Source organism: Grampus griseus, assembly GCF_964374135.1.
Source record: "Grampus griseus genome assembly, chromosome: X".
NCBI classification, from domain to species: domain Eukaryota; kingdom Metazoa; phylum Chordata; class Mammalia; order Artiodactyla; family Delphinidae; genus Grampus; species Grampus griseus.
In genome coordinates this window covers 125829986-125843561 of record NC_138999.1, presented here as the reverse complement: position 1 = coordinate 125843561, position 13576 = coordinate 125829986, and the positions used below count along the sequence as shown (strand labels likewise).

At 45.4% G+C, this 13576-nt stretch overlaps 1 protein-coding gene across 3 annotated transcripts in view; it reads right to left on the bottom strand.

Annotated features, from left to right (window-relative positions):
• The window catches only part of AFF2 (ALF transcription elongation factor 2), a gene marked incomplete at both ends in the record, with an annotated part of 485583 nt that overhangs the window by 141612 nt on the left and 330395 nt on the right, over positions 1 to 13576 (bottom strand). For 2 of the 3 annotated variants that reach the window (XM_082681834.1, XM_082681835.1), the window contains 2 exons: positions 4664 to 4697; positions 4982 to 5018. In XM_082681834.1, the coding sequence (XP_082537960.1) occupies positions 4664 to 4697; positions 4982 to 5018 (71 nt within the window). Of the gene's footprint in view, positions 1 to 4663; positions 4698 to 4981; positions 5019 to 11044; positions 11132 to 13576 lie in introns of all 3 variants that reach the window. The other variant, XM_082681833.1, reaches the window with a different exon arrangement.

Genomic DNA, 13576 nt, shown 5'->3' with positions numbered 1-13576 from the left:
TACGACGCAGGGCATACAAGACAGGTTAAAAGCAAGAGTTGGCATACGTCTCAGTTTGAAAGCCGGAATGGCTGCAACCAGTGACCAAGATTCCCAGTTTATTGGAAGAGTTTAGTTTGGCTTTTGTAAGCCTCAAATTGATTAGTAGTATTTCGAAGTTCCAAGTACCAAATCATGTATTCTGATTAAGAATTAATCTGATTACGAAAATAACAGTCATTTTTTTCCCCTGCCTCGTTACGCAGTTACTTTGCTACGGAAAGTGTGTAGCGGACCAGACATCTACTTAGGAAAGAGTATGTGAAATTGCTGGAGGTGGGAGTTCCTTCTCAAATCAGATTCTCAAAGCAAACGTTTTCAATGATGAAAATTTTGGTAGAAAGATGGTCAGGATTTTCATGAATGTGTTTTTCGTTTCTTGGGGTTTTCTGGTAAAAAAATTTGTTTCAAAATTCACCTAAGAAATGGTGTAACGCTTGTTACTGGTCATAGCAAACCAGAAAGCATTCTTATACTCTTTCTATTCCCTGTGGTAATGAAATCTTCATACCACATCAATGCAAGTTTAGAGATAATGATCTTTCAGTTAAATCAAGCCATTTTGACCAGGTTTTGAATCATCTAAAACAGAGAGGTATAATTTCTTGTGGGACTGCTTCCCATCAACTTCAGTTCTTCAAGTCTATTTGAAGGTTGTGCCCCGACCCCATCAGATACCGTGAGAAGGGACAGCCCGGTGGGAAAAGAGAGGGCTTTGTGCATTCAAGCTTCCCCATGAAGAGCAGTGTAACTGACTCGGCCCTTCTGTGTACTCATAGCCAACACGTCCATTCGAGATAAACAGTCAACTTGTCCTCCCACTGGACTGTGTATACTTCATAAGGAGGGACAATATTCTAGCTTTGCTTTTCTCATCTGTAAAATGGGAATAATTTGGAGCCCCTCCAGGGTGGCTGCTAAGTATAACGGAGTGATGTATATAAGAGCACCTGGCATGGGACCTGGCGCCTAGCCTTGCGCACGACCCAACAGCACAGATTATTGTCACAGGTGTCCGCCATTCCTGTGAGAGTATAATGTCCTTTCCTCCTAACTAGTGCTACATTCAAGCATTTGTCCATGTGGCATGCCTACCTGTCACCCACAGGTAAACTGGCCACAACTAGACTGTCTTTGTCAGGCCTTTTGTCAACTCTCTGGGTCCATGGCTGTGATGTTTTCAGACCCGTACCTAATACCGGAAGTGGAGGAACTGGTATTATGGCAAGGAAAGAACAGCCTATGGCCACATCTGCCTTTATGTTGAGCTTTGATGGAAATTATCCCGGAATTTTCAACAGCCCTAAAACACAGGGGCTACTTGATTGAAAGGGGGTCTGGATGATTTCCAGCCGGACAGAGTCTAAATGCCAACAGCCGAGGATGACAAAGGAACTGCCACTTTCTCAACTGTCCTCACAAAACTAGCTAAAGTCAAGAACTGACTCGACAGAAACCTTTGAGCTCATGGTTGCTGTCTGGAAATGCTCCTCAGGAAGCATCTGACCTGTCCCTATTCAGGACGGTTCATAAAAGACCAACAGACTCATGTATTTTGGTAAAGCCGCCGTATTGACAAGTAATTGACAAGATGTCATAACCAGCTAGGTGAAGCCATCCGACCCGATGAGGAAAATGCAAGTCCTTTGGATTTAGTTTCTGTTTTCTCCTCCATTGTTCCTTAATGGCTTCATGAAGAAACTAGAAGGTAACCCAATGTCTGGGGTGTCCACTCAATCCCTGAATCTTCCAATTGAAATAAATGGGTGCTTTAGGGGCAGAACGAACGTGATATTACTGTACAAATACACAACTGCACAGCAGGAGAAATACAATCTGACCTTCGACAGCCCATGCCCCACTCTCTTTTTGGGGAGAGAGACCTTTTTTGAAGGAGGCTTGAAACTCCATTGGATTTAGAAGACCTGGGTGAGGCCTGTTCCGAGACTATAATACAACTCAGACTCATGCAGGCTGAGGGAAACAACACGTGCCAGGTCTTCCTTCCTCCAGAAATTATTAAGGGTTAAAGTCAAATGCACTTTGACCTTGAGTTTAATTACTAAAGAGTATAGCTGTTTACATTTGAATTGTGACAAGTGTTTGCATATATACCTGTATGCATATACAATCTGCTCATTACTTTGCTTCATTTCCCTCAAGCGACTCTAACTCTATACTCTGAAATAAAAATAAATTCCCCCATGATTTAAACTCACACCCTCTGAATCCTAGGTCAGTGCTTTCCCCCAATACCATCACTGTCATGGAGCAGAGGCACAAGCCCAGATCTTGAAATTCCTACAGTCCCACGCTCTGGCCTCCTGGGCAGTCAGCTGGAGCAGGTAGGATGTCACCATTTAGATGGACACCCCATAAAAAGCACTGTGTGTCAATGGAGCATATGCTGAGCGAGATATGCTTTGCGACCTTCTGCAAAGGTCGGTGATCCTGCTGAGCCAGGAGCACAGAGCTGGCCGCTTCCCAGCTTGCACTCAGGGACTCCTGCACCAGTGTTTTTCAGACCTGGTGCCTGGGCGTGCAGTCCTTATAAACAATCCAGGCCCTAATGGAAGAGCTGCATTTTGTTATACAGGGAAACGAGGCCAAGATGAGGCAAACAAGTAAAGTGGCCCAGCAATTAAGGGACTCTGATCTACAAGACTCCCGTGTCTCTCTACTGCAGTGAGGGTTAGGAGCTTGCCCAGGACATCCACAAGCGTTGGGAGGGTGTCTCTGCTGCAGCAGGGCTGACCTGGGGCTGCTTCCCACCAAGCTCCAGCCACCAGCAGTCTGTCTACACTCAGGATGCTCTTAGTTGCCTAGAGGATTGCCCTGCCACACGGAAAATCCTAGAAGCTGACTTAAAAAGCACACCGGAGTGAAATACGTGAGAATGACTGGAACGGCTAAGCTGATAATAATTTGGAAGCTAAAAGTAAAAATAATTATTATAACTCTGACCTGCCCCGTGTTAAACCTATACCCTACCCAAGAAGGGAATTTATTCCAGCCGAAGTCTGATGAACAATGCCTGGCCTTTGGGTCAGGCAGCTAAAAAGAGAGCAGTTCACTCATAAAACAGACTCAGTGTCTTCCGGTTTTACGGGTGCCTCCTATAGAGAACCTCAGCCCTACTGAATGCACTGTATACCCTGTGCTATGAAATGCAGAGCCTCTAGCTATAAACCACAATCGACAAGTTTATTTCCGTTAGTTACAAACTATTGAAATATTGCATTTTATGGTCTATGTACTCTTGTTTTAGGAATGGGATCATTTTACAATGGAAAAATATTTGTATGTGTTTTCATAGTTGGAAACCTGCACTGATTTCCTGAATGCTCAACTGTGTGTGTGTGTGTGTGTGTGTGTGTGTGTGTGTGTGTGTGTGTGTGTGTGTGTGTGTGAAGTTTACTGGCTTTGTAATAAGAGTGGGGTAAGTCAGGAGTGGAGGTAAGGAGCATAAGGTCTATTGTTTACTAGGATAACAGGGGGAGGGCAATTCAAAATGATTCCTGGAAAAGCTGAAATGAACAATATCAAAGATGATTTTGATTTCCACGTTTCCATATCATTTGGTCCTTAAATCAAGGTTATAGTTTTATTTTCCTCTTGTCTCTTTTTTTCCCCTCGATTCTTTAAATGGAGGATTCTCGGCTGTTGAAATGGAACCTTGAATTAGAAGGCACAGATCGGGCCAGAAAACCAAATAAGAGGTCTGGTGATGGGGTCAGGGCTCTGGGGGCTTTGCCACTAAACAGAACCAAGAATGTGGAAATACCAAAAGGTGAGCAATTCACTTCAAGCGTGCCATTAGGCCACTTGAATGTCATAAGTTATTTCATTTTGAAAAATTTCAAGTATGTGACTATTACTCACACAGAAAAGTCAGCTTCCATTTTCTATTATTAAGAATGAAAGAAGTTGTGAGAGAACTACTCCCTCGATACTCTCTTGGACAAATGGCTATTACAAAATCTACAACGGTTAATCTGAGGAAATTGGTTTCTCCATACCCCTCCTTCAGTGAACATTAATAAAAAAGGAAGAGAGTGAGGAGTGAATTGCAGGGCCCTGGCTTCTGAACTTCAACCTAGCGTCACGTCATCACTTATTCCACCTCTTCCTGGCTGCCCTTATCTTTAATATACAGTCACCAGATGACCTGCAAACAGCAAGGTCCCGGGCTGGCCGGCCAGAGCAATCCACCCAACCTCTCACGTCCGAGCACGGCTGCTCAGGCGGGTCCTTTCTCCATCCTGATCGGTGGTGGCTGAATATTACATATAACGATGTCTGTGGCTGAAGTTACACAACGCGCCAACAGCTACTCCAGAGTCACAGTTGTTTTGGTGTCCCAGGTATCGACCCAGCCTGCATCTTCTACACCATTAGAGAGCCTAGTGATGATTCGTTCATTTTGACTGTTACTTGCCTATCGTGGGAAATCTCATTCTCCCCTCTAACCACACCCCATGTTATCATGAGGCAAGGTTCCTGTCTTCAAGGAGCAGGAGAGACAACAAGATTCGCTCGGCACTGAAGCACCTTTTACTTGCGAAATGCCCCCGAAGAAGCGTGTTTCAGAAACCTGAGTACTTACGACTTGAACGGTACTCACTTTGTAGAAGCTCTGCTGGTCGGGTCGCTCCACTCTGAAAAGAAAACGCACAGACATTTACCATCCATGTTTCCTACTGTCAAATGACCATTCTGAATGAAATTGGTCTTGAACATGCAGCCCTTCCAGTTATACTCTTTCACAGAATCCTGCCATGAATAACAGATGGGAGAAAAAAGAAACCAATTGGATGCGTCACAATGTGACTTCTTATTATTGTTGTTATTCCATGTTTTCATGATGTTAGGTAGGAAGGAGAAGAAAGTGAGGGAGGAGAGGAGATGCTTGGATCAAGAAGGATTTTTTCAAAACACCTACTTTGTAAGGCGAATCCTGGGGTCAGATGCTGGGATTCCTGTAAGGAAGAACACATACAATACAAACGTTAGTTAAATGATACAAGAGAAGCAAAAGGTCTATTTGTTACCGCTGAAGATATAACTTGACTAAGGTTGGCCAATAGGAAACCACTGTTAAGAATTCCATTAATTAGGCTACTGTCTGCAGCTCTATTTGAAGGATAAACGTTTGCCAGCCAAACCAGCTACAACACGGCCATAACTGCCGTTTTATCAGAATTACACATAAGACTGGTATCTATCTGGAAATGTGTGCGACATGGGAACAAATGACCCATATGTGTGAGATTCAAGTGTATAATTTGTCACTCAGCTAGGCAATGACACCTCTGTGGAAGTAAAGGGGACTCAGTTCAAACAAACAAGTGATTGTGATTTTTGTAGAAGTGTAAATAACACTGTAATTAATAGATTTGCTCAGTTGTTCTATTTTATAGAAACAACTCCAATTTTCTACCTTGACGGTGACACATATGCAATAGATGTATCTTATTTTCACAAGAGACATGTTCTTAAAACTTCATCACAAATTTGGTGAAGTACAGCAAGCAATTTGAACTATGCAAGTGGAACGAATTATCTAAAGGGATTTAAATTTTATTGGAAAGTCACCCTCAACACAATTCATTCAGTGTTTTGAGAAATCCGGATTTGCACACATCAGCCTCTCTGGGAGCGTGGACACCTGTGTGGATCCTGACACAACTTGTAGGCAGAAGCTCTGCCTTGACGTACAGGGCATGCACAGCTCCTCGCAGATGGAGGAGAGAATTTCAAAGGCAAAGCAAGTGTTCCAAAACTGGAGACAATGAATTCAAGCAAATACAAGAATTCATTATATCAAGAACATATATATATATATATATATATATATACACACACACACACACACACACACACACATACACACACACACACATACACACACAAACACGTATGTATAACTGAATCACTTTGCTATACACCTGAAACTAACACAACATTGTAAATCAACTACACTTCAACAAAAACATTTTAAAAAGAAGAATGTTATATCAATGTGCTGCAAGTAATCTACTCTTTAAGGCTAATCTTGCCACCCTATGGAATAAAAATAACATCACAGCATAACTTACCTTTAAGAGAAATAAGCAAGAACAGTGATGCTGTGTTTGAATCAAAAGTGAACTTTCCAATCGATTTAGCATGATTCTGTTGCCCAAGAGACTTCTCTTCTGGCATGATTACTACTCCAGAAGACGACCATAAACCCCACAAGAGATGGAAAAGGCCTCTCAACTAAAGGGCTGTCACCAAGCCCACGTAGTTTGCTGCTCAAAGCCTTCTTCCCCTCGCTGCTAGACAACTGACTTTGGACAGTAGACCCTAACAAGTTTGGCCATTTGATTCCCACCCGTTAGCAAATCATAGATGGTGAGAAAGGGGAAACACTTCTAGAGGCACAGCCACTAGGAAAATTGAGACGTGAAAACCGACAGCACAGGGGGCCAAAGAAAATGATACAGCAAAGTCAGAACTTAAAAATCACAAGAGTCTATGCCATTCAATATAGAGGCAAGCATTCCTAGCTATCTCAATAGCTCCCGAGGACACAATTACAGCACAGTATAATATTACAGCACTCTACAATAACTGATGCTCACAATAATGTCTAAGTGATCAAGAAAGGCTAAAGCATGTTCAGGATAATTTTTATAGGAAGTCAGGAAAATATTAATTACATTTCAAAATGATTCCTATTACGTGATTCCTACGGACGGATAACCTTTGGTTATCCAAGAATTTCAATTACCCAGATCACCTCATTTCCTCGAGTGCCAAATAAATGAGGAGTTAACCATTTGCAGGTCCTTAATGACATACCAATATTTCTACTTGTTATTTTTTTAAAGAGATTTCATTACAATTGTATAGGGCAAGTTTGGGCTTGTATACCTGGGGCGCTGGCCCTTTCCGCCATGCAAGCTCTGTCGTGAATGGAAGGAACGGATGCTTTCTGAGAGGGTGGTGTCCCCTAGTCCTGGTGCAAGCACGTTTTGGAAGATGGAATTTGAACTGGAGCATCTGCAAATCGGTGTGACAAAACATCACCAGAACACCTGGATCTGAAGACTGGTTCCACTCGTTTATTAGCTGAGTGAGTCTGAGCATATTACTTGACTCTGCACCTTAGTTTCCTCCTCTGGAAATTAGGGATAGTCAAATTACCGACCCCTTGGAGTGGTAGTGAGGATTCAATCATTTACTATATATTAAGTGCTTAGAACCTGGCGAGGCACATGGAAGCATTATATGCACTGTTAATATTATTGTTATTTAAAATGTACTTTGCTTTCAAGCCAACATTTTGGCAGGAATCAAGCGAAACAAAAGAGTGGGTGGGTGGCCCTCCTGGTTTCACCATTTTATTCCACTGGCTTCTACCTTTATCACGTGGCTGATGGTGGCACAGATAATTGGCAGAAAATGCAAATCAGGCCTGATTCCAAATTGTGCACTTACTACAAAAGCCCATTTCAACAACCAGGTCTACTGTAAACACTTGCAAATGTCAAAATTGCGACTTGCACGAATTATCTCCAAAATTGGAGAACACAGCTAAAAACACTGCAATCGCTGTACAAGTGCTGGATTCAGTGCCCGAAAGAGATGAATTGATCCCCTGGCTGAGATGCCAGGGAGAAGGATACCAAGCCCAGGGATGTCTGACGGGGAGAGCGGGGCTCCAGGAAGGCATGACACAGCCCAGGGCAGGGACAGAGGGGGTGGCGGCTCATGGTTCCGACCCCTTTCAAAGGTGGGAGGGGACAATTAAACACAGTGTAGGCCAGTGTTACTCTCAAAACGATGACTCTGAAAACTAAAAGATGTGATTGGGTTTCTCTTACAAATAAAGTCCAAACTCCTAGGCTGGCGTTCAAGGCCTTTCCCATAGATGCACTTATTTGCTTGAGGTTTGTGTCTCTCTGCTCCCCATCACACAAACCAGGATGCAGTCACTCGAGACCGTAATAGTCTACATCCCATCATATCCCTTTGGGTGCCTTTGCCACCCTGTTCTGCATGGAGTGCTCTTCTTTGGGGCCCTTCTCCACCTGTCAAAGTTGTAAGCAGCCTCCAGATGCTGCCACCTCTGAGCACTTCGTCAATGCCTCCAGGGAGTGTTAGATCCTTCTTGGGCCTTTTATTCTCTATGAAGACATGTGCTACATTGTTCTGTCGTTTTGTGTTTTTCTTCATCCCTAATTTTAAGACTATCATATGTCCTCAGAAAGTAGTTTTTGAATAAATGGACGAATGGGTGGATGGATGGATGGATGGATGGATGGGTGGATGGATGGATGGATGGGTGGATGAATAGATGGATGGGTGGATGAATGGGTGGATGGACGGGTGGATGGATGGATGGATAGGTGGATGGATGGGTGGATGGATGGGTGGATGGATGGATGGATGGGTGGATGGATGGATGGATGGGTGGATGGATGGGTGGATGGATGGGTGGGTGGGTGGATGGATGGATGGATGGATGGATGGATGGGTGGATGAATGGGTGGATGATTGGGTGGATGGATGGGTGGATGAATGGGTGGATGGATGGGTGGATGAATGGACGGATGGGTGGACAAATGGGTGGATGGATGAATGGATGGGTGGATGAATGGGTGGATGGCTGGGTGGATGGATGGGTGGATGGATGGATGGACGGGTGGATGAATGGATGGACAGGTGGATGAATGGATGGATGGTTGGATGAATGGGTGGATGGATGGGTGGATGGATGGGTGGATGAATGGATGGATGGATGAATGGGTGGATGGGTGGATGAATGGGTGGATGGATGGGTGGATGAATGGATGGATGGGTGGATGAATGGGTGGATGGACGGGTGGATGGATGGGTGGATGAATGGGTGGATGGATGGGTGGATGGATGGATGGATGGGTGGATGGATGGGTGGATGAATGGGTGGATGGATGGATGGATGGGTGGATGAATGGGTGGATGGGTGGATGAATGGGTGGATGGGTGGATGAATGGGTGGATGGATGGGTGGATGAATGGATGGATGGGTGGATGAATGGGTGGATGGACGGGTGGATGGATGGGTGGATGAATGGGTGGATGGGTGGATGAATGGGTGGATGGTTGGGTGGATGGATGGGTGGATGGATGGGTGGATGGATGGGTGGGTGGGTGGATGAATGGGTGGATGGGTGGATGAATGGATGGATGGGTGGATGAATGGGTGGGTGGATGGGTGGATGGATGGATGGATGGGTGGATGAATGGGTGGATGAATGGATGGGTGGGTGGATGAATGGGGGGATGGATGAATGGATGGGTGGATGAACTGGTGGATGGATGGGTGGATGAATGGGTGGATGGGTGGATGAATGGGTGGATGGGTGTATGAATGGGTGGATGGGTGGATGAATGGGTGGATGGTTGGGTGGATGGATGGGTGGATGGATGGGTGGATGAATGGATGGATGGGTGGATGAATGGGTGGATGGGTGGATGAATGGGTGGATGGGTGGATGAATGGGTGGATGGATGGGTGGATGAATGGATGGATGGGTGGATGAATGGGTGGATGGACGGGTGGATGGATGGGTGGATGAATGGGTGGATGGATGGGTGGATGGATGGATGGATGAATGGGTGGACGGATGAGTGGATGGATGGGTGGATGAATGGATGGGTGGGTGGATGAATGGATGGGTGGGTGGATGAATGGGGGGATGGATGAATGGATGGGTGGATGAACTGGTGGATGGATGGGTGGATGAATGGGTGGATGGGTGGATGAATGGGTGGATGGTTGGGTGGATGGATGGGTGGATGGATGGGTGGATGGATGGGTGGGTGGGTGGATGAATGGGTGGATGGGTGGATGAATGGATGGATGGGTGGATGAATGGGTGGGTGGATGGGTGGATGGATGGGTGGGTGGATGGGTGGATGGATGGATGGATGGGTGGATGAATGGGTGGATGAATGGATGGGTGGGTGGATGAATGGGGGGATGGATGAATGGATGGGTGGATGAACTGGTGGATGGATGGGTGGATGAATGGGTGGATGGGTGGATGAATGGGTGGATGGGTGTATGAATGGGTGGATGGGTGGATGAATGGGTGGATGGTTGGGTGGATGGATGGGTGGATGGATGGGTGGATGAATGGATGGATGGGTGGATGAATGGGTGGATGGGTGGATGAATGGGTGGATGGGTGGATGAATGGGTGGATGGGTGGATGAATGGGTGGATGGATGGATGGATGGATGGGTGGATGAATGGATGGATGGATGGGTGGGTGGATGAATGGGTGGATGAATGGATGGGTGGATGAATGGATGGGTGGATGAATGGGTGGATGGATGGTTAATTGGATGGAAGGAGGAAGAAAAGAAGGAAGACATTATTTTTTTTCTTTTAAAGTGTGTTATTAGAAAATCCATGTTTACTCAGGCATTTTAAAAGCTGATGGTGAGAAAAAATTCTTACTGAGAGCAAGTGAGGAAAAAAATTATATGAAACATTTGACTAGAACTGTAGGAGAAAAAGTTCTGTCAATATGGTGTGTTGGTGTGTGAAGATCTGCCTGCTTGTGAACGAGGACTACAAGTGATACACAAAAGTGAAAACTGATCCATTAGCCTGAAGAGTACAGGGTTTTTAAATTAAAAACAATCTTGGATGTTGTTCCACCATCTACTGGGTCTTTCTTAAGAGATGAGTTCACTCCTCTCTCCAATCCACGAGCTCTGGGCACAGTAGCTCGGCCAGTGGCGGTGCTCTAGGCATTAGGATTCGCATGCCAGCGTCTGGTGGACATTCTCTTAAAGATGCTCTTTCAATAAACTCCTATTTGTGTTAACATCCCGAAGGACACGAGAGAGTCTACATTTTATGGAGCTTAGAACACCAAGGCCATTTCTATTTTTAAGAATCCAACGGGAAGGCTGGTATAATTGACATCAGATCAAGGAAAATGGAGCAAGGAAGATAACTGACCTGTCCTGGGATGGAAAATGTGCTCTGCTCAGAGTTTCCAGAAGTATGCATGGCAGTGAGAGGAGTAGGCCAGGGATGGGTCATCTCCTGATGAGGAAAAACAAAGCAACTTTATTTGCGAGCACTTCGAAAAATGAAACACCTTCTTGGCACTAAACATGGTAGAGGCCCTTTCTAAATACTTACTGACTTAATTGGCCTACTTTTTTTCAGGGGAACATTCGGTCCGTTCCCCTGCTCCACACTGGTGCTTGAAGCCTATCTGCGAGACAAAGGGCCACCCCACATCCAATTGCACATTGCCAGTGACGGTGAGCTCACTACCGCTCAAAGCAGCCTGTCCCGTGTTGAGACAGCCTGATCACACTATTCTTCCTGGCTGGGAGCTAAAAGCCTGTCTCCCGGGAGTTTCTACCTCTGGATCGTACTTTGAAGCCACACAGAAATCATCACCTCTTCTTTTGCCTGAGAAGCTGTTGGGAGACAGCAGCCATATCCCCTGGTGCTGTCTTTTCACCAGGCGGACACATTGGTGGCTTGTTCATTCATTGATCAAGAACCTTCTACTTTTCTTCTAATGCTTGAGTTCTGCGTTCTGTCAACTATCTCAGGTGCTCCCAGGAGGGACTCCGCATTGCCTGGGGCTCCTGTAACTCGTGGTATCCTGTTTCTGGTGTGACCTGCCAGCTCAGGGGAGGGTGGCACCATCACCACCCTCGTTCTGGATGCTCTGATAGTCATTTCTCTTGATGTAGCCTAACAGTTAGTGACAAGATTGCAGCTGCGCTACTGACACAGTGTGTTTGTGAGTTCAAGTCTTAACGTTGGAAAAGCCCCTCTGGTGCCCACTCTCTGCTACCAGCGGGGGCACCTTCTCAGTTCTTTCAAACGCTCCTTTTGAAAAGAGGTGCTGTTCAAATCTTGCTTGAGTCTCAGGGCTCGTGGCCAATGTGCTTTACCTGAAGAGCGAGGATAATTAAATCACATGCTCAACATCCCAGCCTGTGCTGGATTCATCCAACATTTTGGTATATAAACATTAAACCTAAAAATCAATGTAATGATGGAAATGAAGGAGAGCTTGGAGGGTGGGGTGGAGGGGATCAAAGTTTATGAAAGGCCTTCTTAATGAGCCAGTTACATAACACTTTCCCCCAGTCTTTATGGGTAACATAATTAGTCATTTCAAAGGTAATATTAATAACTCTCAGGTAGCACTAAAACATGTTTTTTCCCCCTTCTATAATTATCCAGTTCAGAAAGAGTCTTTGATGTATGCAGAGCTGTAATGCAACGAGATACTTTACAGATTCATTCACAGTGGCACTGCTGCAGCAGAATTTGTAAGTACGGTTCAGAGGAGCCCTGACACAGATTATTCTACCTGGCGCTATTTAAAAAGAGGCTGTAAGTACATTAAAAATGCATACAAGATTTAGAGGGGATGCTTAACCTACTTAAGAGATAGACTATTTCCAAGTGTTTTCGAGTTGTGCATTTGTATGCAGTTGATAACGTTCGTGACAAATGCCACTTATGTATTCATCAAAACTGGCCCAATGTAACTCTACGCGACAACAGTTTAAAGCTGAATTTCCAGATACTCTGTGTCTTTAAAATACTCAATGATTTCTTTTAAATTTTATATGGTTTCTCCTGAGTAAGGCTGGTCTTCTCCAATATTAGTCCCATCATTTAAAACCACAGTCCCCAACCCCTGGCCCGCAGACCGGTGCTGGTCCGTGGCCTGTTAGGAATCGGGCCGCCCAGCAGGAGGGGAGCGGCGGGTGAGTGAGCGAAGCTTCATCTGTCGCTCTCCATCGCTCGCAGTATCACCTGAACCATCCCCCACATCCCATCCGTGGAAAAATTGTCTTCCACGAAACCGGTTCCTGGTGCCAAAAAGGTTGGGGACCACTGATTTAAAAGACACAGGTTCCTACTGAGCCAGAGTCAACCAAAGGGCAGTAAGGCCCAGTCTGGGATAGGCGTACTGTCTCTGCAGCAACCATGGAGCATGCCTCGACCAATGAGAGGCTTCGTTATCCATCCCTTTCCATCACTGGCTTTTCGAGGTGTGCCTCTGGGTTTATTCAAAGGTGTTTCAGACATCTGGATGGATGAATCGCTTCTCGAAAGTGTACCTTCTCCCCCAGGTCTGCTGTATTTATTGGGCGGCAGAATGGGATGATCTTGAGTTACTGTCGGAGTGCGCTGCCCCGCTGGCCCATCCACACGAAGCTATTGATACGTACACTGTCACATTTTCAATGACAGCTGAGTCTCTGTATTTGAGAACGTGAGATTTCATGAAGCAGCAAGGTGGCTCCGCGGCACCACCAATGCTTTTGATTAAGATAGGGAGGGGGCAGCCGAAAGGAAGATAATTTCCTGCAAGACCGTCTTCAGCAAAGAACCTGGGTGCAAGCTCTTCCACTTCTCAAAATGAGTTAGACCTGGAACGTGCGCGAAGCTCGCAGCAGATTTTTCACTGTTATTCTTTTCACTCACACTTGAAAGATATTAACCTGC